Raw genomic sequence first — 24250 nt, forward strand, 5'->3', positions numbered from 1 at the left:
TTAAAAAAATAATAATAATACTGTATGGAATGAAACTATGGCTGAATCTGGATGTTCTGCTACGGATACAACAAAGCCCCCTCCTCCCAGAAGGGAACCAGGAAAACAGGTTGTGAAGAGGATGAGTAGGATCCCAGACAATCTTATGGACCCTCCTCAAGCAACACTTCTGTGCTATGTCCTGGATGGGAGGGAGGGAATTGCCAATGATCTTTTCGGCCATCCTCACCACTCTCCTTCCTGTCTGAAGCAGGGATGCTTCCAAACCAGACTGTGATGCTGTATGACAGGATGCTCTCTATCGTCCCCCTGTAGAAAGTGGTCAGGACAGGGGAAGGAAGATGAGCTTTTCTCATGTGACGAAGAAAATGCAGGCTCTGCTGTGCCTGCTTCACCAGTTCTCACTGTTGAGTGACCAAGCCAGCCTACTCGTTAGCTGCACACCCAGGAATTTGATGCTGGTAACCGTCTCCACAGGTGAATCATTAATGCACAGAGAAGTGTGGCTGGGCCTGCCTTTTCTGAAATTGACAATGATCTCTTTGGTTTTTCCAGTATTTAAAACTAGGCTGTTTTCCTTACACTAGTTCACCAATCCCTCGACCTCCTTGCGGTAAGCTTCCACCTTGTCATCATGAATAAGGCCCACTACTGTTGTATCATCTGCAAACTTCACAATATGGTTGGTGGCAAACCTCGCACAACAGTCATGGGTCAACAGGTTGAACAGCAGCGGACTTAGGATGCAGCCCTGAGGAGAACCTGTGCTCAAAGAAATGGTATTAGAGGTATTTGTTCCAACTCGCACATATTGGGGCCTGTTGGGGCCTGTTGGTAAGAAAATCAAGAATACAGTTGCACAAAGGAGTGTTTAAGCCTAGAAGGGCCCAGTTTCTCTACTAGATGCTGGGGAATAATTGTGTTAAACGCCGAACTGAAGTCGACAAACAACAAACGCATGTAGAATGGAAGAAATAGCATCCTCTGTAGAGCGATTTGGTTGGTAGGCTAACTGAAGTGGGTCAAATGCTGGCGGGATGCTGGATACGATAATGTCTTTTATCAGCTTCTCAAAGCATTTCATAATGGTGGATGTCAGTGCAGAACAGTAGTTAAGTTCAAAGCACTAATTCTTGGCACTTAAACACAAGAATCTGAGCAACTAATGGTCCAAGCTAAACTGCTGCTAGGTGAGGATCAATGGAATTGGGGGGGGGAGGCAGACTCCAATTTCTTGTGACTGCAATGACTCTAAACTGATGATGTGTTTAACCGCTCTCCAGATCAGTCTACTCAACTCCTACAGCCATCAGTACAGTCCAATCACTTGGAGGAGAGTCCCTTTTGGGTCTCTTTCTCCTCCCATTATTCAAATGTGGGCTATGCGCCCTCTTAGCTGAGCACCCCTTTGGTGGCATCTTTTTTGGCCTGTCTCCCAGGGTCATTCCTGCATATCATACACACATTTTATATTTGCAAAGTATTTCAGTAGTATTCAGATGACTGTGCATATAAGCTGCAAGTAAATCCCAATTTGCAGCAAAAGGACATGCAGATGAAGGCTCAAAGGTATTCCTTTATGCATGTCCTTCCACTCCATTTGAATACAAAACCATGTTTGTAATCAGTGGTCGAGTTTCATATACTGTACTGCTCAGTTACTGTTTGACAACCAAATTTTAGAACTGCATGAGTATTTGAAGTATAAAATCAACTGGCCCTCACTCAAGGCATACAAGAATTCCAAAAGATGTCCTACTTCTAGTCCATTGGCTCCTTTTAATGCTGCTTTTTTATTTAAAGCTATCAATAACCATCACAGATGTACCAAACGTCTTTCATGTAATTGGTCTGCAAGGCTTGTTCTTAAGCAGCCAAAATGAAGCCTTCAGTTTCTTTCTTTAGCACCCCTGATCTCAACCAGCTCCATGTTAGCTTTGTATCTACCTTTCCTTCAATGTCTTTCAGGTATTGACTGTGCATAGGCGTCTTTTACCAGTTAGAAAGTTGATGTTCAATTGTTTCCTTTCGATACTTTGCTTGTTTTTTTCAAGGGGTTTCCCTTGTTCACCTCCTTCAGCAGAGGCTCTTTTGCTTTACTTATATAGTCATTTAAGCCATGTTTTTCCTCTTCCACAGTTTCTTTCATCTGTAAGAGTCCTCTGGCAAGTACAATCAATCAATAACGATGATGGTGGTGATGGTTCGTCATAGTCAGCCAGGTGTTCAGACTGGATTTGGCATTTTTGTTTGATGATTGAGTCTTTCCCAAGAATGTTGAGATAGACAGATGTAGATGTTTGATGGTGTTACAGATATCATCACAAGATCTAAGGTGTTCCAAGTAAAGTTGAAATTTGTCAATTTGTCAATGCTGGTGGTGTTCAAGTGGTGCTCCAATTATTTTGGGATTGTATCCAAGGCACCTATTACTATTGGTACTATGTTTGCTTTTTTATCACAGTCATTCTATTTCTATTTTCAGCTCTTTGTATTTTGTTCTTTTCCGGGTCTTTCCCTTCTCTTCTGCTCTACTGCCATGTCCACTATCCAGATTTTTTTTGTTTTTCTCAGATATAATGTGGCAGGTGTCTTATTGGTTTGAATTCTAAACTCCTAGAACATTTCAGCTTCTTCATTTTGTATGATTTTCTCTATTTTATGGTCCCACCAGTTTTTGTCTGCAGGTAAATGGTATTTCTTGCAGATCTTCCAATGCACCATCATTACTACTTTATCGTGCCATTGTTTGTAGCCAGTCTGTGCACTCTTCTTGAAACAGCTGACGAGGTGATCCACTACTTTGTCAGCTTCTTTGCTGGGGTGGCATTTGCTATTTGTTGCTGTCATCTCAATTTTGGCTTTATATGCATTTGTTCTTAAGGCAGCAACAACATCACTTGGGTCACCAGGGATTCAATTCCCCAAATCCTCTACTGTATCATCCATATAATTGGAGTACTCAAGTTTGGAAAAAGCTATCTAAATTACTGAACTTCTCCCAAATGTCTATCCCAGCAGACAACTCCTAGAACAGCTGAACTTTGATGGTCATACCTGGGAGGTGTTGGCTTTCTAAGGTTTGCTGGCATCTGTTGGTGTCTGCTTCCTCCTCGTTTGGCTCAAAGAGTTTCAGAGAGAAAGCAGATGTTCTTCCTTTCAGGACTTTTGATGCTAACGACCTCTTTAGGATTAAATAAAAGGACAGCTCAATAATCAAGCAACGGACCTGTGAAGACCTAGAAACAACAAAGCTATTACTGGAAGCCAACATAGCTTTGTCGAAAACAGATCGTGCTAAAGGTAAAGGTAAAGGTTCCCCCACACATGCGTGCTAGTCGTTTCCAACTCTAGGGGCCGGTGCTCATCTCCATTTCCAAGCCGAAGAGCCAGCGCTTGTCCGAGGACGTCTCTGTGGTCATGTGGCCGGCATGACTAGACACCAAAGGCGCACAGAACGCTGTTACCTTCCCACCATAGTGGTCCCTATTTTTCTACTTGCATTTTTATGTGCTTTCGAACTGCTAGGTTGGCAGAAGCTGGGACGAGTAACAGGCGCTCACTCTGTTACGCGGCACTCGGGATTGCACAGCCAGAACTGAGAATTGCCCACCAAAATCCCTAAGTTCTACTCCCCCCCAACTGTCCCTCGCTTCCCCCCGTGCAAGTTGTGATGGGGGTCTCCCGATACTCCCATGTAACACCTCTTCTCCGTGAGCTGCATTGGCTTCCAGTTGCCCTCCGGGTGAGATTCAAGGTGCTGGTGATTACCTATAAAGCCCTAAATGGCATGGGTCTGGATTACTTATGGGAGCACCTGCTGCCGGCGTCATCTTCCCTTTGTCCTGTGCGTTCCCACAGAGGGCCTCCTCAGGGTGCCGTCGGTCAGAGAGTGTCGGCTTGCGGCCCCCAGGGGGAGAGCATTTTCTGTGGGCGCACCAGCCCTTTGGAATCAATTACCGGTTGAGCTCCAGATGGCTCCCGACCTTCGCTCTTTCCGCCGTGATCTGAAAACCTATTTATTTGAACAAGCCGGCCTGGTTTAAGGGTTTCGGGTATTTTTAATTATTTATTGTTAGGGCTTAATTAATTTAATCTTATTTTTAACTTTTGTATGTAATGCTTTTATTGCCCTGTACACCGCCCTGAGTCCTTCGGGAGAAGGGCGGTATAGAAATTCAATAAATAAATAAATAAACAGATCGCAGCTAGGCAAACCTTATTGCCTTCTTTGACGAAGTGATTAAATTAATGGACCAGCAAAATGTTGTGAACATAGTATACTTGGACTTCAGTACTGATCAATTTTCCAGCAATGCCCAATTTTCCAGCAATACCCCCAGAAATGTTAACTTTATTACACACCTTTGTGTCATCAGCAAAAAGACAAACCTTACCTAGCAATCCTTCTATCACTTATACCCACATTGAACAGAACAGGATCCGGGACTGAGGCTTCAGACTGTCTCTCCATTAACAATCACACGCTGGGATCTATCCCTGAACCAATTTCTTATCTTCTGAACCACCCACTGGTTAAATCCTAGCCTCTTGTGATTTCACTATGTGGAACTATATCATATGCTTTGCTGAAATCCTGATTTTTTTTTTTTATGAAACTAGATTGCACTGGATGGACAGATCACTCTCCAAATTTTCTCCACCAGATTTAAAAAGAAAATTGAATGAAATTGTAGAATTGGCAGAAAGCCTAATAATTTTCACTATTGTGGCTATAGGCTAAAAAAATGTTCTACGCTATGCAAAAGCCTTGCAAAAGCCTTGGTGGAGCAGTGGGCTAATGCCTCCTTAAGTAACACCAGCTGCCTGCAATTAGTGCAGGTTCGCATCCCACCAGGCTCAAGGTTGACTCAGCCTTCCATCCTTCTGAGGTAGGTAAAATGAGGACCCAGATTGTTGGGGGCAATAAGCTGACTTTTTAAAAATGCCGCTGGGGGGGGGGCAAAAGCCCTAATAAGCAGGCATATACATAGAATGAAGGCTACTGCTAAGCTTGTAAGCCGCCCTGAGTCTTCGGAGAAGGGCGGGATATAAATGGAATTAAAATAAAATAAAAAATAAAATAAAAGAATAGCCATCAGGGTGAAGAGATTTTCCTTTTTTCATAATTCAATAGTATCTGTATCTCACTGATAGTAACTTTGTTTTATGCCATTCAATTAATATTGTACATCAGTGCACAGAAGGAATTATTAGTAGAAATGCTTTATTTACTTTTGATAGGTTGCCTGCATTTGTTCTCAGAAGTTCCTTATTTTCTTTCATGAAACAAAAATTCATGAATATTTGTTTGACGGTTTTATGAACCGTTAGCATATGACCATAACCATAATACAACAATGAATTGACTATTTATTGAAAAAAGATGACATTGTCTTACAGTAGTTGAGTTTTATTGGTGTTTCATTGGATATTGCAATATTACATTTTTGTCTCCTGTATTACATTTATCCACCTGATCAAATTAGAATCAAGACATAAAAATAAGTAAGGAACATCTCTGATGTGTATTTGAAAAAAAGTTATCAAGGATTTAAACGTTGCCATAAATCCACTATAGATTTTCAAGATAGATGCCTGTTGCATTTGCTGTGCGTGGGAATTACATTTATGTGAAATAGTTTTATGATTGAACAAAAGATTAAAGAGGAATTTGGAGGTCAGTTTAGGGCAGAGAGTTCCAGCCGAAATCCTTCTGGGTCTGTTGCAGAAGGACTTGTTCACTACCTCCAGAGCTGCAATGCCGAAGCCTTTTTGTGCATTTCGTATACTTTTGCAAAGTCCCTAGCAATGATATACCATTAAATGTACATTGATTGAATTTTAAAAAGTAAGGTTCAGTGCAACAAAGCCATTTCACTTAAGTTACTAGCCAGGAGCCTTTTCCTGAACCTAAATACTAATGGTTGGTTTTATTGCTGCGTTCAAGCACGTCCTGCGTCTCCTTGGAAGCAGAGCTGCTCCAGAGCACGAGGGAGGTGAACGATTTCAGCGAACAGACCTGCTCCATCCATGCAGTCTTGGGATTTCCTTGGATGGCCTGACTACCCGGGCCCTGCTGTGGCCAGGTTACTTGAGGAAAGTCAGGATTTTTGGGGATCTTTTGTTCACTATGGTGTTGGGGTGTTTCTTATCTCAAAATGGTGGGAAATGACATGGTTCATATATTAAAGATCATGGTTGGAGGTCCACTGGGAGCATCCATATTATGACAAAGGATCAAAACAATTTAGTCCATACTCTTACGCAAGACTATTATTGTCAGAATGTAGGAGGGCTGGCCAAGCTCCAACTGTAACCTTTAATTCAGCATTTATAAAAGTTGGATGTGTTTCTCAGCAGATCTTCCCCCACCTGAGAGGAATAAGTGGAAGTTTAAAGGTAAAATAATAATAATAATAATAAATAATAAACCTTTATTGTCAAAGTACAACATGTGTACATTGAGATTAGCTGAGCCTCCCCCCCCCGTGCTCTCTCCCCCCAACACACAGTGACAACAAACCCTCCATCCTACCACACCATGTGAACCAACTACACCACACACCGGCCTCCCAAGTCAATTCTGCATAAGATTATGTCCCATTTAAAAGCCTAACAGCCCACGGATAAAAGCTATTTTTCAGCCTGTTGGTACGGCTGGCTATATTCCTATATCTCCTACCGGATGGTAGGAGAGTAAAGAGATACCGTCCAGGGTGTGAGTCATCCCTGAGAATCTTCCTCACTCTTCCAAGGCAACGAGCCCTGGCGAGGTCATCCAGTGGTGTCAGGGAACAGCCCACAATGTTTTGTGCTGTGCTCACCACCCTCTGTAATACTTTCCTATCCGCGGCTGTCAGGCCAGCATACCAAACCACAATACCATACGAGAGGACGCTCTCTATAGTAGACCGGTAAAAGAGGGTCATTAGCTGTTGTTCTACCCTGTTCTTCCGCAAGACCCTAAGAAAGTGAGGCCTCTGTTGGGCCTTTCTAGCCACCTGAGTTGTGTTAACTTTCCAGGTCAGATCTTCACAGAGGTAGACTCCCAGAAATTTAAAGGAGGAAACTCTCTCTACACAGTTCTCTCCGATGTAAAGTGGGGCAGGTTCCTCCTTTTTTCTCCGGAAGTCTAACACCATCTCTTTCGTCTTGCCGATGTTTAGGTGCAAGTTGTTGTTACTACACCATATGGATAGTTTTTGTACTTCCGCCCTATATGCTATCTCATCCCCACCTGTAATAAGACCCACCACATAAACACATATGTAGCAAATTATTTACAGGACACTAGATAACATTTTAGGCAATGAAAAAACATGATTTCATCTTGGCCCTAGAATTCCCAGAGCCCTCAAAGTGGAAAACAAGGAGAATTCTAGATTGTATTCAAGAGATTAAAAGAGTCATTTTCTTAGTTGGTATTTTCCAGATGTGTGAGATTTCAATCCCCTATTTTCTCCAGTATGACTGAAGTCTGTGATGATGCAAAGAGAACCTAATCCAGGGGTAGGCAACCTTGGCTCTTTTATGACTCGTGAACTTCAACTCCCAGAATTCTGGGAGTTGAAGTCCATGAGTCATAAAAGAACTAAGGTTACCTACCCCTGCCCTAATCCATCTGAATGACTCTCAGTCAAAAAACAAAGGACCACAATGTCAGCTGGGATACAACATTTGAACCACTTTTCTGTTACAGTGAAAAGGGATTAATAATTTGGTTACAGTTACATGCCAGGGGCCCAGAGAAGGAACCAAATGGAAACGGATTGAAATCTAAAGCTCTTCTAAAAATGATTATACAAATCTTTCCTGGCATGTTTATATTGTTTTCTTGGCAATGGCACAATGGCAGTTTGCCTTCTTCTGGTTTGCTTTTGCCTTCTCAGTCTAGCCTACAGCCGTGTTTCCCTACAGCAGAATTTTTCAATCTTGGCATCATTAAAATGTGAGGACTTCAAACTGAATTCTTGAAATGAAAGTCCACACATCTTAAAAGTTGCCAAGGTTGAAAAGCCTTGCCCTAAAGGGCCTCCCAATCCATGCCAAGCAAGTCGGATCCTACTTAGCATCCCAACCCAGCTAAGGGCAGTCTAGGAGAGGGCTCTTTCCTCGCTAACTTCACTCACGTGATGGCCAGCGAATTATCAGGATGAAAGAGGCATCCTGAGCAGAAAGTCCATGTGCCAACCATGTAATTATGGAGTTTATGGAGAAATTTCTGTTTTGTCTTATGTCCTTGTCTGTCTAAGACTGGTAGCAAGAAGAAACCTGGGATAGTTGAATCCAAACACTTACCTATGGCTTTTCTCAATTCTTCATTTTGAAAAAAAGTTGGACCTGTTGTACAAATGCAGTAGAAATGTCCTGGTAAAGTGTTATATGAGGTAAAAATTCTTAATAGAAAATGTCACACTAGCTTGTGATCTGATGGCTGCCATCTTTCAGGGCAGGATACCAGGAACTGGTTGTTCTCCAGAATACCAGCAGTCTCACCAGTTTAGCATGCTGGAAACTATAATGCAATACCACATGGGGAAGCTCTGGGCTTCCCACTCATGTTCCCGAGGTTGTGAAAATGACCCAATTGTTAACTTGGAGAAAACCAAGTCTTTTTTTTTCCCTTAGAGGAGCAAATTCTGAGCAGCTCAAAAACAGATTTCCTATATGGGGGAAATGGATTTGTCACAAATTTAATTCAAATTTGGCTACAATTCTATACCTCTTTGGGGATAGTATAGCAACTGAATGGGGCTAGTTTTGCAGAAATCGCTACAGAACCATCCACCAAATGTATCTCTGCCTCTCTCCATCACTTACCATAGAATGTTTTCTGTAATTGTAGGTCTCTTCCACATTCTTAAATTCTTAAATTATGAATCAGTATGATTACAATAAATTAATAAGTCACCTGCAATATATAAAAACATTTTATTGCTGATGAAGCTCTTTAAAGTCCCTCTCTCTTTTTCCTACATCAGTAGGACCTTATTCTTTCCGAAGAAAGTTGGGTCATAATATCTCTCATTTAAAAAATAATACATATATATTTATATATATATTTGAAATAAATAAATATATAAAATAAATATATTATACACTTTATAAATAGATTTGTCCTTATGAACAGTGTTGTGTTTCTATCTTAAAAATGCTTCTTTGATCTCACATCCTCCTTCCTGCCATCAGACTCCCAATGGAAGGAAACACAAGCAGGTCGAAGTGTGTGCTTGTACATATAAAGCCACATTTACGCACACCTTCCTGAGGAGCCAAACATCCAACAGATTTGGATTCTCCACTTTTACTACCATGCAAGTCCATGAGTTCTCAGATTTTGGATCACCAATATCTAGCAAGTCTCAAAGGAGCAGCTTAGCAAGCAAGCTTTCCAACTTTTTGAACGCAATGCAAATTATTTATAATTTTTTCTGTGCCCAGTTGCGTAGCTCAGGATCAGTGCTGCTGGTGGTTGTCAAAGACAATCTCCTCTGCTCAGTGTGAACGGCTTCCTCTTCTTAGCCCACCAAATTGTACATGCAATTGGAAAATGATCCTATATAGGGTTCCAAGCTCTGCCCCATCCTGTTGCGCTCCCTGGGGACTCAATCCATCCTTCTTGCACCCTTCTTTGAAAGCCAAGGCATTCAAGGCAAAGGCATCTCTAGGCGTTAACTAGGCTTGCAGGAGGGATGAAAGGAACAGGCTTATAGTGCTCCAGCAAAAGCTTTGGAAACCCAACTGAGTGTATGCTACACCATCATGTGCATTCACACACATATTGGCTGCAGGGAGTATCACCTGTAGCGGAGAAGGTCTCTGTACACTGCAGGTATCTTAGCAGGATCTACCGGCCTAGGTAAAAAATGAGTAAATTTTTGATGTCTCTTAGTCCTGAATCCTTCTCGGGGAGACCCATCTTTGTTCAAGGCAATGTAATACTGTCGCTCGGAGTCAGTGTGCTTGTAGAGGGTCGAGGCATAGGTGTTATACCAGTTTTCTTCAAATTGCTCGCGGAAAACACACTCCCGTGTGAGCTTCTTCTGTGTGAGCAGGAGGTGGAAAGGAAAAAAAGAGAGATGTGAAAAACAATCCTGATAAAGGAAGGAAAAATCGCATTGACTCAACCCAAAGATGACTAATAACTATGATTGAGTGATTTCTATCTTGCCCTCCTTCCAAGATCAAGATGGAGGATTACATTGCGTCTTTCTCTTGCTCAACAGAACTTCTTGTATTAGGGCCAATTATTGTTTGATTATTGCAGTTCTGTGTAAAAAATTAGCCCATCCCAATATCATCCTAAAGGAATGGAAGCTGACAAAAAAACCCTACATGGCACAAAGTTCAACACATCTCCTACGGTTTCTAAACTTCTGGGTTTGCATGTTGTGCCAACCCAGTCCAATGTGGCTTAAACAGCAAGCTGTGGTTAGAAATCCCTTGGCTTATTGTGATCTTTGATCCCACTGAAACTTTCTAATGTGGTCTAATGGCTTAGAAGCTGGCATCTTCCTCAGTCAATGATCAACGGCAACAACGTGCCTCTCTTGGAGATGATGGAAGTCGTTTCTTTGCCCTCCTCTTTGGGGGCTGTACTCCCGTTACAGAAATTCAAAAAGCAAGTTGTCTACTTTTCAAGTTGCACTAGAGTGATCCAGAGACAGGATCAAAGAAACAAGAATTGTTTCACCAAGGAGCAAGTTATGCTGTGGGAATATTAAACTGTAAGAAATTGTTGTTTCTAAATACTACTATATGCCCACCAAGTCCCAAAGGAATAACTGCTTAGTTGCTTGTGAAAATATTGAAACTGAGCCCTTGTATTCACATTATTCAATTATTTAGTATTAGCTTTATTTTAAAGACTTAGTGTTTGATGTTATATTTAATTTACATTATATCTGTGTGATTGTTTCTATTCTATTCCAACTTGTTTTGTATTGGAAAGTATCCTGGCTACCCTGAACAGATCCTGGCTTTTCCCCTCATTGGACTGATTGGTTTCCCCCTTTTGCCCTTCAGCATCCTCAAAAACAGGAAGGTGGGATGTGGTGTCATTTGCCTTCAGAATCTTACGATATAAACAGGGAGGCCCAGCAGGCGCTTGTTGCATTCTTGATATGTAAAGTTGCTGCTACAGGTTGAATGCGAACCGCATCTCCTAGTTCTGCTCATAGGATTCATTCTCTACCATTTGCCAACTCAGGGTCCCACTAAAACATGGGACCTCAGAGCAGGGCATAGAAAGGGGCAGGCAACTCAAAGCCAACACTCAGAGCTCAGTACTCCACCTAGCCTTCTAGGTCTCTGCTGAATGGGTCAAATTTCACCCCTCCAGGGTACTGTCGTCCTTGGACCAGAAGAGATGGAAGCACCAGAGGAATCTGGGAACTGGCTATTCAGTAACATCCTTCTTAGCTAGGACAGGGGTGGTGTTCCTAGGACCACACAGCACCAACAAAAAGTGGGAGGGTGGATATCCCCTCCATCAGGGAAATATATTTCATGTTACTTAACTTCACATGGAAGAGACCTGGATAGATCAGCAGGAAATCTCATCTGGAGAAACTACCTCAAAGGGGTCACTTGTTGGGACAACCAGGAGGAAAGGCAGCTTTGGTGGTTTCCCTATTGAGTAAGCCTGTGGTAAGGGGAGGACTGATGATCAGCCTCCCCAGACATCACCTCCAACCTGGTATCCTGCTCCTGCCAAAAGAAGGAGCAGGAGGGAGGTGTAGCATCCAAAGGGCTAAATGGACAAGTCGCCAGACTTTGGGTTATTAACAGAGGTGGGCAACCTCTCTTGTTTTGAAGTCACATGACCCTTCCTATCCCCCCGGGGGGCACAACGGTAATGGTTGCCATCAGCGCTGTAATATTGGAGTGAGAGGCTTATTTTTAGACCCTTTCATTAGGACGGGGAATTTTTGTAGTGGGTGGGATTAAAGGTAATATGGATTCCCCTAAACCTTCCAAAGCAAAGCAAAACAATGAACTGATTTATGATGGTGGTTCAGTTTTTAAGAAGAAAATAATGCTACTCAGAGAGATCCCTCTTATAGAATTTTTGGCTAAATTGTAGTTTCATGACTTAGCCCTTAAACTATTTGTGAATGTACTGGTGGTGTAACTTCAGACAGACATTTAACATAGTTTACTGTGCTATCTGGATACGTTTCTCTGTGTCTGTTGACTATTCCATATTTCACTATGTTAACATTTGTAAACACAGCAATAAATCATTCCAATTTGTCTGGATTTAAGTTATTTGCAGCCAATTTAACTCCCACTTAGTTAGGTGAATCTGTTCTATACAGGTCCAAATACTGTACGCATTTCTGAAATTCAGATGTATATTTTTCCTGGAGGTATGTTGAAGATGGCATTTATGCTCTCCTGAATCCCCAGTGTGCCACCGAAGGTCCCTGTGGAAGTTCCTCCTTGGAGTAGGAAGCTCCCTCAGTGAGCACCCTTCTCCCCATAGTACTTTCATGTGAGGATGTGGCTCAAAGTCCTGCCTTTCATACAAGGTGAGGTGGAAAGGAGTTACATCATCTCCACTGTGGCTCTGGAACTTTGCAATTTGATCTGGAATTCTTTCTTGCAGTTTTAACTTTGGTTTTTGCTATATATTCCCTTTCTCCTTCTCAAGAAAAAGGTGTCTGCAACTCGTGGCTCTTGCCAGGGCCGTAAACACACCAGCTGTCCCATCACTTGCAATCCAGGTACTCCTTCTAACGCCCAACAGATCAAGGTTATTTAAGAGAGGTCATTCTGAATAACATCAAGTTCTGATAAAGTCAGAAGGTTGTAGGAATCACACTTACCGATCCATACAGCTCCCCTCTCTCATTCATTCCAAGATAAAGGCCAGAATCCACTCCACGGATACTAACCAGTCCTACAGCGAAACTTATAAACTCCAAAATTCCTTTTAGAAATAATAAAAAAGAGTTACTTGTAGAATGAAAAAGGGAGAAAAAACTTCACTCTTCTTAAGCAATGAACTTTCCAAACCATATCACTCGGAGATCATACAGAAGTAGCCCCACTATCTCCTCAAGGGTGTGGGGCACAGTCCTTTCATTTTGAAAATTTACATATACATATATACACACACATACACACACATGATAAGCCCATCCACAGAGAAGCCAAACCAAATTTTGGGTGTGTGTATATCAGCACCTAAAATTCTCAGCTTATCTGTAAGTATATTGTGTATACAGCATGCATTTTATATACATGGCTCCTGTAAACAGAGTGTGATGAGCAGAGGCAAATCTTCTATCTATCCCATCACCAACAAGCACAAAATTACACTCTCCTAGAAGCCCAGAGGTTCTCTCTCCCTATCCCTGATAGTGTTTTCTGGGTTTTCGATAAATGACAGGAATTGCAATGACTTCGTACCTGCCCAGAGCACTAGATAACAACTGAAGAGTTCTATCCTAATATCTTTTCCGTGGCGACTCCTCACTGGAGGAAATATCTACGGTTCACTACTACTCCCCTATTCCTCCAATCCTGTTTGTAGACTTCTGAAAAAGCCTTACAGACAGTGGAGAACCTCAACCCAGAATCTCCTACTCATAAGAACGAAATTAGTAAACTCTTGAGTTAAGGAATTAGTTTACCATCATGTCAAGGGCCAATAAAGAAGAACATCTGGTTGTAAAAGCATCTGTATCAACGGAAGCTCATGACAGGCAAACTCTGGAAAAATTGGCCAAAGACGTATTTATTCAAACCGTAAAATGAAGAAACACCAATTTATCTGTAAAGTTTCTAGGATGTCCAGCCATTCTTGATACCATCATTAGAGTGCACTACTGCTTTCCTTTTGCAACACTAAGGTTTTTGAGTACTACTTGGAAGGGCTTAATGCAATATATTTCAGGAGATATATAATGAAGCTTTCAGATTCATGAGGCAGTCACAAGAATCCTTGTGCAAACAAGGACATCATCAGGCTAAATGAACCCTTGGTAGGATATCAGGACTGGAAGAGACCTTGTGAATCGTCATCCAACCCCCTGCAGGGGTGGAATCTATTATTATAACCTCATCCCAAAGCACCCTCTTGACTTTAAACCATGATTGCCATTGCGTCACTGTCCCAGAACTGTTCTGATACCCAAGCTGCCTTGCTTCAGAGAGGGATCTCCTGTCTTTCAACAAGCATCAAAGCTTTTGTGTGTTTGTAGGCACACTAGAAAGCAGAGCTGAACTTCACCTCTGAAGGCCCAAAACAATAGAATAACAGAGTTGGAAGGCCCCTTGTAGGTCATCTAGTCTAACCCCCCCCCCCCCCAAGCAGGAGGCCATACACCATTTCTGACAGATGGCAGTCCAGTCACGTCTTGAAAGCTTCCAATGATGAAACTCCCATGACTTCTGAATGCAATCTGTTCCCTTAGTTGATTGTTCCCACTATCAAAAAAAATTCTCCTTATTTCCAGGTTGAATCTTTCCGTGATCAGTTTCCATCCGTTGTTCCTCGTCTGTCCTTCAGGTGCTTTGGAAAATAGGTTGACCCCCTCCACTCTGTGACAGCCCCAGATATTGGAACACTGCTATCAAGTCTCCCCTGGTCCTTCTCTTCACTAGACTAGCCACGCTCAGTTCCTGCAACCGTTCTTCATATGTTTTAGCTTCCAGTCCCCTAATCATCTTTGATGCTCTTCTCTGAACTTTTTCTAGTCTCAACATCTTTTTTATAGTGTGGAGACCAAAACTGGATGCAGTGTTCTAGGTGTGGTCTTATTAAGGCTTTATAGAGTGGTATACTTTGGGGCACATGGAAATGTCCGCATAGCACCTGTCTGAAATTCTTATAGCCTCTGCACCTGGTCCAAAGAAAGCCCATCTCGAAAGGCAGCTTGGAAATCCTTTCCTGGCACTGTAGGATCGATTGGCAGAGTGCAGCTATGTGATCTGGGAAAAGATGCAGCTGCTTTAAGGACCTGTGGATGGGGCAGCCTTTGTTCCTTCACGCTCTGAAGCACTCTTTGGCTTCTAAAACTGAAACACTGCAGTACAGCTAATAAAAAACTGAATGTTTCCCTATTTTTTAATTAACTCGCTGCTCTTGGGTGACCGATAAAGGTAAAGGTTCCCCCACACATGTGTGTTAGTCGTTTCCGACTCTAGGGGCCGGTGCTCATCTCCGTTTCAAAGCTGAAGACCCAGCGCTTGTCCAAGGACGTCTCCGTGGTCATGTGGCCGGCATGACTAGACGCCAAAGGCGCATGGAATGCTGTTACCATCTCACTATAGTGGTCCCTATTTTTCTACTTGCATTTTTACGTGCTTTTGAACTGCTAGGTTGGCAGAAGCTGGGACGAGTAACAGGCGCTCACTCTGTTACGTGGCACTCGGGATTCGACCCGCCAAACTGCCCACCTTCTGATCGACAAGCTCAGCGTCCTAACCCACTGAGCCACCGCATCCCTCTTTGAGTGACCGAACAGCACCCTAAACCCATATTGGATGACACCCAGAGAAGGAACATCAGTCTGCTACTTCAATTGCTGGGAGCATTTTTATATTGTTTCTGAAAAGCTTTTCTTCAATAAATCTATACAAGCACACACACACACATCACATACATACAGGTGATCTCTTCTCTAATTTCTTTGAAATTGTCCTGAGCAATGTTGGTCTATTCAGCCTATATTGCTCCGAGAATTGGGAGAGGTTCTGAAGGTCCAAAACAAACCCATAGATAGTCTGAGGCAGCCTCACTCATTGCTAACCTCGGTGATTAAGATTCCAGATCCCAATGGGATAATGTCATACCCAGAGCAGGCTTCAGATTTAAGAAGGGAAACAGAAGTCTCTGCAGGGTCTGGTCACAAAATCAACATGGTTCTCCACCTGGTTGGACATCAAAATAGGTTGAGCTTCGACAGGATTACCATGGCTGCCACCTTGACTTTTTTGACTACACCCTGCAGCCAACCTGGGGGGAAAGGCTGATTCCTAGGGGTTTGCAACATTCAACAGCCAAATCAAAGTCAGCTTAGGTGCCTTTTAAAACTTTTGTTCCCTTGCTTTTGCAGCTCTGGGCGTGGCTATTGGAAGAGGATCAAGAATCTACTTTCTCATGGTTTCAGTAGCCAAATGGGGTTTGTTTCCCAAGCCCTTCTTGCTCTTTCCTGCTGCAGCCAACTACTGTAGATCCGTTTCTTCTGTGGAGCCTCTCTGGATTGGCTTCTGGAATTCCTGATGCCTAGAAAGCCTCCCCCACAGCTGCCAGTCATTGTCCTGGCACTGGGACAATCAGTTCATGACAACTTCGGCTGGCAACTTGCACCTGTCTCTCCTTGTACAAGCTGAGCCCCAGGCCGGGCCAGCCGGAAGGGGGAGGCACTGGCCGTGGGGTTTCTGAACAAGCTGGAGGTTGTACTCGGATCTGCATATCTAAACTTTCAACACCCACCCCCCACCCAACAGCTGCTTGGAAACAGGTGCACAGGGGCTGCACTCAACACTGGAGGGATTGTAGGGGGGAGGAAATCTTCCCAGCAGCAGAGGGGCTGCTGGAGAAAAGAGGAATTCAAACAACGGCCCCATAGCCGCTCCCCCCTCCAACCTGTGGATCAGGACTGCAGCAATCTCAGAAATTCTCGCTCCAAGTGAGGAACTGGGCCCTCCCAGGTAAAAGAGGACACCTTCTCAGGCCTGGGGAATCAAGGCCAGCGCTGGTGCAAACCCCTTTCTGCGCATGGATGAGAAGTACAAGGCAGCATGAACAACGTGTGTACATATGCGCACACAAATGTGTTCCCAGAAATTTGCTTCTGCCAAAAGCCTCCTTGTGTTTGGAAGTTCCTCGCCAGCCACCTCGACCACCTGCTGCCTTTGAAGGTCTGCCAGGAGAAAGGCATGGCGGAGGGGACCTTCAGCCCCTCATTTTTATTCTCCGCTCTGAGTCACAAAAGAGCTCGTCTTGGCAAATGCTCCTCCTTTCTCAAAGCTAACGTCTGTTGCCAGCTCTCAAGGTGACCTCAGCTTCAGCCTTTATCTCACAGAATGGAGCCATACCCTGGCCCGCCTTGCAGGATTGTTGTATATCTATGTATTGTACTGTTATGGCACATAGACATATAACTGCTACCAACCGTCTGCCCTGCTTTTGCATGGAAGCCCCACCGCTGGCTGAAGTTCCCTGAGGGGGACTTCATAGGCCCACAGACAACCAAGCTTTTGGGATCTCCTCCTCAGGGAGAGCCAACTCTGCCCTCCAACCACGGGGCCAGGGTCGTCAAAAGGCCACAAAAGAAGGGCAGCTTCACCCCAGCTTCTATCTGCTCAGTCTGTCTTCTGTCCAAGCAACAATTGCCGATTTCAAGGAGCTGCCAGACTTTTATACTTCGGGGACCGCTTCTTCCTAGTTTTCTAACACAATCAGTCTGTCCTGCATTCAGTTAAAAACAAAAAACAATTGCACAAAAACTAACAGAAGCTTTCTGTTTAAAACACGGAAAAGAACCAGGAGGACAAACTGCTTCAAAAGAGCAGCAAGTTGACCGTTAAAAGATCCCCCAACTTTGAAATGGCTGCATATAATGAAGGCACATTTTCTCCAGCTCTTTTCAAAGAGGGCAGCTTATGGCAGCAACGTTCTCAATTATGGCACATACTTCTTCTCTCCCACTGCGGTAGCTGGGACTGGCCAGAGTAGAACATGGCTTAGCGGCCCTGGAAAAGGTTCATTGGCCACGGAACTCAAGGTCAACGGCTGCCTTCTTGGAGAGGTTGGGGAAGCAGTGTCTGCATGCCTGGAGAGCTCTGACCATCCCTGATCTGACAGAGGCGAAAGTACAGATAGTCCCTGACTTATTGACAGGGTGTTTAGCTGTGTTCAAAGTTACAGACAACCTCCCTGGGGATACTTATGACCTGGATTGGAAGTTCCAATGGTCTCACACACACACACACCCCAGTCAGTTGCCTTTGGCAACTGGGCTGCATTTACGGCCATTTGTAGCGTCCCACAATTATGGGACCATGTTTTATGACAGTTTTGCCCCAAACCATTGTTTACTTCCAGCTCAGAACAAACCACTGGTGCATTTAATGTGATGTTTACTTAACAGCTGTTTCAGTTACTTTATGACCACTGTGTTCATTTAACAAACACCACAAAAAAGGCCATAAAATTGGGTCAGTCACATGGGTGACCTGATTTTTAACTGTCATGAGTTACAACCATGATGGGCAGGTTCTATTACAGTCATAACTTGAGGACTACCCATTATTGTTTAGGATTATTAGGCAGTTCCTTGTATTCCCCACTTGCCAATTTTCAGGGTCGCTGCCCTATCTGCCTCTCAAGGAGGCAGGGTCCCAATGGCGCTACAGGCAACGGGAAATCAGTTGGGCAGCTGCAGCCACCATCCCACAAAGGTCTCCTCTAGACTGACAGTATTCAAATGGTGTTCTTGGGAACTGAAGGGTTCCTCAAGAATCATTCAGAGGTTCAACACGACAGTTTGTGTTCACAGGGTAACAAATGCATTATTGCAACATAATTGTAACATTCTTTTGCATTGCATGAGAAGATAATGGGTTAAATCCTCGCTCTTCATACTGAGAAGGGTTGCTTGGATAGCTCAACTTTGAAGACCACTGCTAGATATAACGATTAATAGATTTTTTTCCCAAGCTGTTCTGGAGCTGTTCTATTTTAAAAGAGCAAGTTTACACCTGGATGACAATCATCTACATAATGTTATCTTGCTGACCAGATCAGAGCCGTGTCACTGTCTGAGACGCTCATCTTAGTGCAATAAAGCTCTTGGAATGATGCCGCCAGTTCAACAGTTGCAACTGGTGTTAAATCAGTTCAGGGTTGGCACTGCTGCCATCTACATGGTTGGGGGTTGTACAGAAAGACTATATTCCCCTGAACAACACTCCTCTGGGTTTCCAGCTGTTGGGAGAACAGACTAAGTATTGGGCTTGGTTGGTAGACCTTTCCACCATTTGGATCTTGCCATCGAGAAGGCATTCTGCAAAACACATTTTTCCATCAACCTCTAAGGATGTGGTTTTCAACGTATATCCAGATGCCTCCCGAGAATATCTCAAGAAAATCAATCAGAGAAAATCAATCAAAGTCAGGTCTAGAGATTAAGGCACAAGGCTAGAAAGCAAGAAGCCATGAGTTCAAGTCCTGCCTCGGCCATGAAAGCTGACCAGGTGACCTTCGGCTGGTCACTCTTTGCCCACCTCACCTCACAGGGTTGTTGTGGGGAAAATAGGAAGTGGAAGGTGTGTTGGATATATTCACCACCTTGAGTTATTTATAAAAATAATAAGGATGAGATATAAATAAATAAAATATGGCAGAAAACCTCCATAAGACAGCTTGGCCACCATCTTCCCTCCAAAACAGAGTAAGTTAGTGATAGTCAGATCACAGCTAGAGCACTGCGTGCACTTCTGGATATTGTAAGGAAATACGTTAGCACATTGGAGCACGTCAGAGGAGAGTAACCAAGATCAAATGGGGCCTGGATGGAAAACTGAAGAGGAACAGTTAGAGAGGTTGGCTCAGCCTGGAGAAGAGTAGACTCTGGGGAGACAGGATGGCCTCCTTCAAGGACCTGAAGGGCTGAGATGGAGACAAAAGAGCAGGATTGTTCAGAGCTGTTCCACGAGACAGGACGAGAAACAAGGGGGTTGGTTTCATGCAAAGGCTCCACATGAGCTTTTCCTAAGCCATGGAACAGACTGCCTTGGACAATAGTAGACTCTGCTTTATGGGAGGACTTGGGGAGGGACAGCTGATGGATTTCTGCATTGATGGGGTTGAGGTCCAATCCTTCCAGTCTAATAACCCCTTGGTTGGAACAATGATGTGAAGTCCGGGTGAGTTCATGTACCAATCCTGTGTGATAAATGGTCTCTTGAGAGACACATCAAAGCTACATATATGGCTATATAGAGACACTGTCTGCAGCAGAATTTCTCAACCTCAGCAACTCAAAATTTCTGGACTTGAGATTCTAGAATTCCCCAGCCAGGGTGCTTTAAGAATTGCAGCCTTCAGCTCCTAGAATGCCATTCTGGCTGGGAAATTCTGAGAGCTGAAGTCCACCGGTTGCGAAGTTGCTGAGGCTGAGAAAGGCTGGTCTATGGGGCAGCCAAAGGCCGTCTCAAACTGGTCGCTCTCTGGCGCAGCTGTGGCTTGGCAGGCCTTCTCCTTCTGCACAGGAAGTCCAGATTGGCTCTTTTGACTTTCAGGGCTGACCGGCGAAAGCAAGCCCAGAGGGCAGGAGGCGTTTCCCAGTCCTTGTCCAACATGGTGCCACTTGGTCCTTCAATCAAGGGCAGCTGGCTGCAGAGCTACCTGCACAGACTCAGCCTACCCAACTCTGTCCCACCAGCCTGATCGGCAGCTCACTGCAAGAATCTCCCTGCCGGTCGCTTCCTTCTCCCACTTAGGTATAAGCACCCTCTGTTCCTCTCCACAAAGAATCCAGAACTCTGCGGCAACCAAGCCTGAAGACCAGGCTGGACGTCTCTGAGCCTCTTTCCTGGCTGAAGATCCCTCGTGGAGAAAGAGGCGGCACGTTGTCTATGCTAACACCTGACCTAGTTCCTTCTTTTAACAGATGGCTGGATCCAGGCAAGGCAAGACAGATGGCAAGGATTTAGCCAATCTTCTTTGAATTGTTTTGTCTACCATTACATCAAAATATGAAACTCCTTCAGGTTGGGGTCAAGGGGAAGTTAGGCTGGTGTAAAACATCTGGTTCAGGGATTACTGTATTTCTAAAAATTCATTTGATTCCCCACAGGGATCCTAAAGGTTTTCTTGAAAAATAAAATGAGAGACTGCCCAATCTTCCCCTTGTCTTCTGGCAAAAGTGCCTTTTTGACCAAGGCTGCCATTTTGTAAGTGTGTCCATAACATTCTCTCCAAGTTGTGGCTCTCTGTTCTTTACACTTTACCAACAACATTGTTTTATCTGAAATTGTGCTTAATCTTAGGTATAATTAAGATCTATTGAAGTCCTGTCTTGTGGTCTGTCTCCCCTGTTTGGCCTACAAGAAATCCAGAATGAACACCTGGAGACTTTCAGCAATTAATACTACTTCCTTTGAACTACTCAGGGCTGTGGGAAAGCAGATGAGGCCGGCTTGCCAGGTTCCTTCTGGCCCCATGGGTCCTTAACCAAATCCCCCAGCTCTTCCTCCGGTTACAACAAATCACGCTTTGTTTGGGAGAAGCAGGACATAATATTTTAAATCAGAAGTCGGTTCTCATGTACGTAGCTCGATACCAGCAGCTGAAATACTTACAGAATGCTAAAATTTATGGGATGGGGAGTTCAGTTAAGGGCCCATCTTGACCCTGCCTGTCTGCAAGAAACGGGCACGGCTGCTGCCTTTAACAAAAGGGAAGGGACAGTGACTTAGTTCTGGAGAGGAGCTGGTATCCCAGCCCTGCACTAACTCCTTGTTCTGGGAGGTAAAGCCATCCACCCCCCCCCCCCCGCTTTTCTAGCTAAATTTGCTTAGGGTTGCAGACAGGAACATTTTCTTCATTCCTAAAAGCTTGTCTAAAACCTTCCTGGGTGGGTCTATTGGTGCACCCACCCACCCACCCACCCAGGGATCACCAGCTCAAGTTATCAGGGCCTCTTTCACCCCCTCCTTTCTTCAGGGGAACCCCATGAACGCCAAAAGCGATGTCCCCCCCCTTCCTGGAACAAGGAAAGGAACAGATACCTCGTTAAGAATCAGCCTTGCTGAGCTAAAATGTGGCTATCCTGAGCCCCGTTTTTAGTCGCTCTTGTTATTTTTCAAAAGTTAAGGAGGGAGGGAGGGAGGGAGGGAGAGAGAGAGAGAGAGAGAGAGAGTGATTAGGGAGAAAGAAGGGGCTGAAAACATTCAGAGGATTCAAACAACCCAAACAAAGCCTGCTAGACTTAATAAGGGGGTAAACTCTGTTCCATAACTTACTTTTCAGTCAGTCAAGACTGACCTGTACGCGGGTCCCCTTTGTGGCAAACAATCGTGTAGCTGTTCTAAAACGGGGCGGGTTGCAAGGCAGGAAGGCAGGCAGAACCAACCAGAAACCGTAAGGCGGGGAGAGGGCCGAGCGGCGTCTGGCCCTCCGTTCCCAGGCTCTCTCCGGCCTCGGGCAGCGGCAGAAACGGGACACCTGCAGCGCCCCCCCCGCAGCGCTTCTCGCACCCGACTCGCCCGCGGAGGCCGAGGGACCGCGAGCCACGCCTCCGCCCGCCGCCCCCGGGCTGCCAACTCCGAAACGCCCCGGCGAGAGAAGCGCCGCGCCCCCGCTCGTCCCCGAAGCACCTGCCGCGTCTCCGGCACTCGGGCCCCGCTTTCTGGGCAGCGGCTCCTCCCCGGCTTTGCGGAAGGGAGGCCAACCTGTCCGCGCCGGCAAATCGCCCGGAGCCGCCGAAGCCCCGCAAACGCCCTCGGGGCGCGCGGCGCTTGGAGCCCTCCGGAGAGGCGGCGGTTCCCGGGAGGCGGCGGGAAAAGGGACCCCGCCGGGCGAAGGAGCGCAGCGGCTGCGCGGAGTCGGCGGGCGCCGCTCCCGGCCCCGAGGCCCCCGCCCCGGGGGCTCCCCTCCCCGCCGCCGCCGGGCCCCGGCTCACCGAAGCGGCTGTGGTCCTGCCGGGTGCCGCGCACGGTGCCGTTGGGGAAGAGCTCCAGGTGGAAGCCCATGCGGCAGTAGAGCTGCCGGCGGCGCAGGATGCCCTTCAGGTGGGCGAAGTCGGTGGGCGAGCCCCGCTGCAGCCGCCCCTCGATCTGCCCCAGCCGCTCGGTCAGGAAGCCCGGCGAGTCGGCCAGCGACGACGAGAAGCCGTGCAGGTCCAGGGAGCCCAGGAAGCCCCCCACCTCGGCCATGGCGGCGGGAGGCGCTCAGGAGGCCCGCGCCGGCTCTCCTCGGGCTGGCCGCCGACGGGGCGCCCGCGCTGCGGCCGGCATGGCGCTCGCTCTGGCCGGCGCGCCCAGCCGGCGGGGCCCTTATATCCGCGGGGGCGCCCGCCCCGCCGCCCCCCCGCGCGCCCACTGCGAGCACGCCCCACCTCGCCGCCGCCGCCCTTGGCCGGCGCCGCGGCTCGGGGGGGGGAGCGGAGGGCGCGCCCGGCCCCGGCTGCGGCTCCCGGGCGGGCACGCTCGGCCTCTGCCCTGCCCGCCGCCGTCTCTGCCCGCGGCCGCCCCGTGGCTGGAGGGGGCGCCGGAGAGCCGCTGCGGCCCCGTCCGCGGGCGCGGCGAAGCGCTTCTCCCTCGCCCGGCGGCCGGCTCGGGTGCCGCGGACTGAGCTGCCCATCGGCCACGCCGGGGCGGTGGGTCGGGCCGCGCTCGCTCGGGGCGTAGGCGCGGTGAGGCTCCGGCGGCTCTTTTCGGGGGGAAGAGGCGCGTCCGGGCCGTGGCGGTCCCGGGAGCCCGCCGCGCAGCTCCGGCAGCAGCCGCCGCTCGGACGGCGGAGACCCTCCGGCAACGCTTCGCCCCTTGGCCGAGCAGCTCCTCGGCCCCGAGCCCGAAGGCAGAGCCGCGCCGGCCGCGGTGCCGTTGCCCGCTCGGGCGCTAGGCGGCGCTGTCGCTCAAGGCTCGGGCGGCGCCCGCCCCGCGGCCCGTCGGTGGGTCGCTGCGCTGCGCTGCGCGGCTGTCCGGCTGCTCCGGGCGCGGAGCCTCGTGTGGAGGTCCGCGCGTTGGGCAGGCGCCGGCCGGGCTGCGGCTCGGCCCCTCGACGGTGGCTAAGCGCAGGCCTCAGGTGGCCTCGGGTGGGGCTCTGCCGCCGGCGACGTCGGGGCGGGGGCGTTAGGCGCGCAAATGGCAGCCGAGGCCCGTCCCGACGCAGAGGGGATGAAGGCAGAGCCTTCGGTTTCTGGGTTGCAAGCCACGTTTGTCCCGACCTGGGAGTGAACCTTCCATTTTCTCCTTCCACGAAGCAGGCGAGAAGGAGGCCCGCGTGCCGTGGGGGGTCACCCCCTCCCCGAGGCTGAGGCGCCCCTTTTCTGCGGTCCCCACAGCCGCCCAGAGGCCTCCCCCCCGTGTCCTTCCTTGCTGCCGGCCGCTCCCGAGGAGCCGGCTCTAATTCCGCCCTTCCCCACCAGCACCCCCGCCCCGCCCCGCCTGGCTGCTCCCTCGCCCGGCCCGGCCCGCCCGCGGCCTTTCTCCGCAGGCCCCAAACAGGCGAGAGACGGCTGGGCGACCCAGAGCGCCCCAAACCCGGGTCAGCTTGTGCACGGCG

General features: G+C 47.0%; 1 protein-coding gene across 1 annotated transcript; it reads right to left on the bottom strand.

Annotated features, from left to right (window-relative positions):
* Positions 1-8742: 8742 nt before the first annotated feature.
* On the bottom strand, positions 8743-22899 carry FGF16 (fibroblast growth factor 16; the record flags this gene model as incomplete). The annotated part of the gene is made up of 4 exons (XM_083371782.1): positions 8743-8914; positions 9805-10046; positions 12834-12937; positions 22647-22899. 4 exons carry the CDS (start codon positions 22897-22899, stop codon positions 8911-8913), a joined length of 603 nt encoding a protein of 200 aa, XP_083227908.1. The 3' UTR covers positions 8743-8910.
* Positions 22900-24250: the final 1351 nt, after the last annotated feature.

The sequence above is a fragment of the Vipera ursinii genome (genome assembly GCF_947247035.1).
Source record: "Vipera ursinii genome assembly, chromosome: 12".
NCBI classification, from domain to species: domain Eukaryota; kingdom Metazoa; phylum Chordata; class Lepidosauria; order Squamata; family Viperidae; genus Vipera; species Vipera ursinii.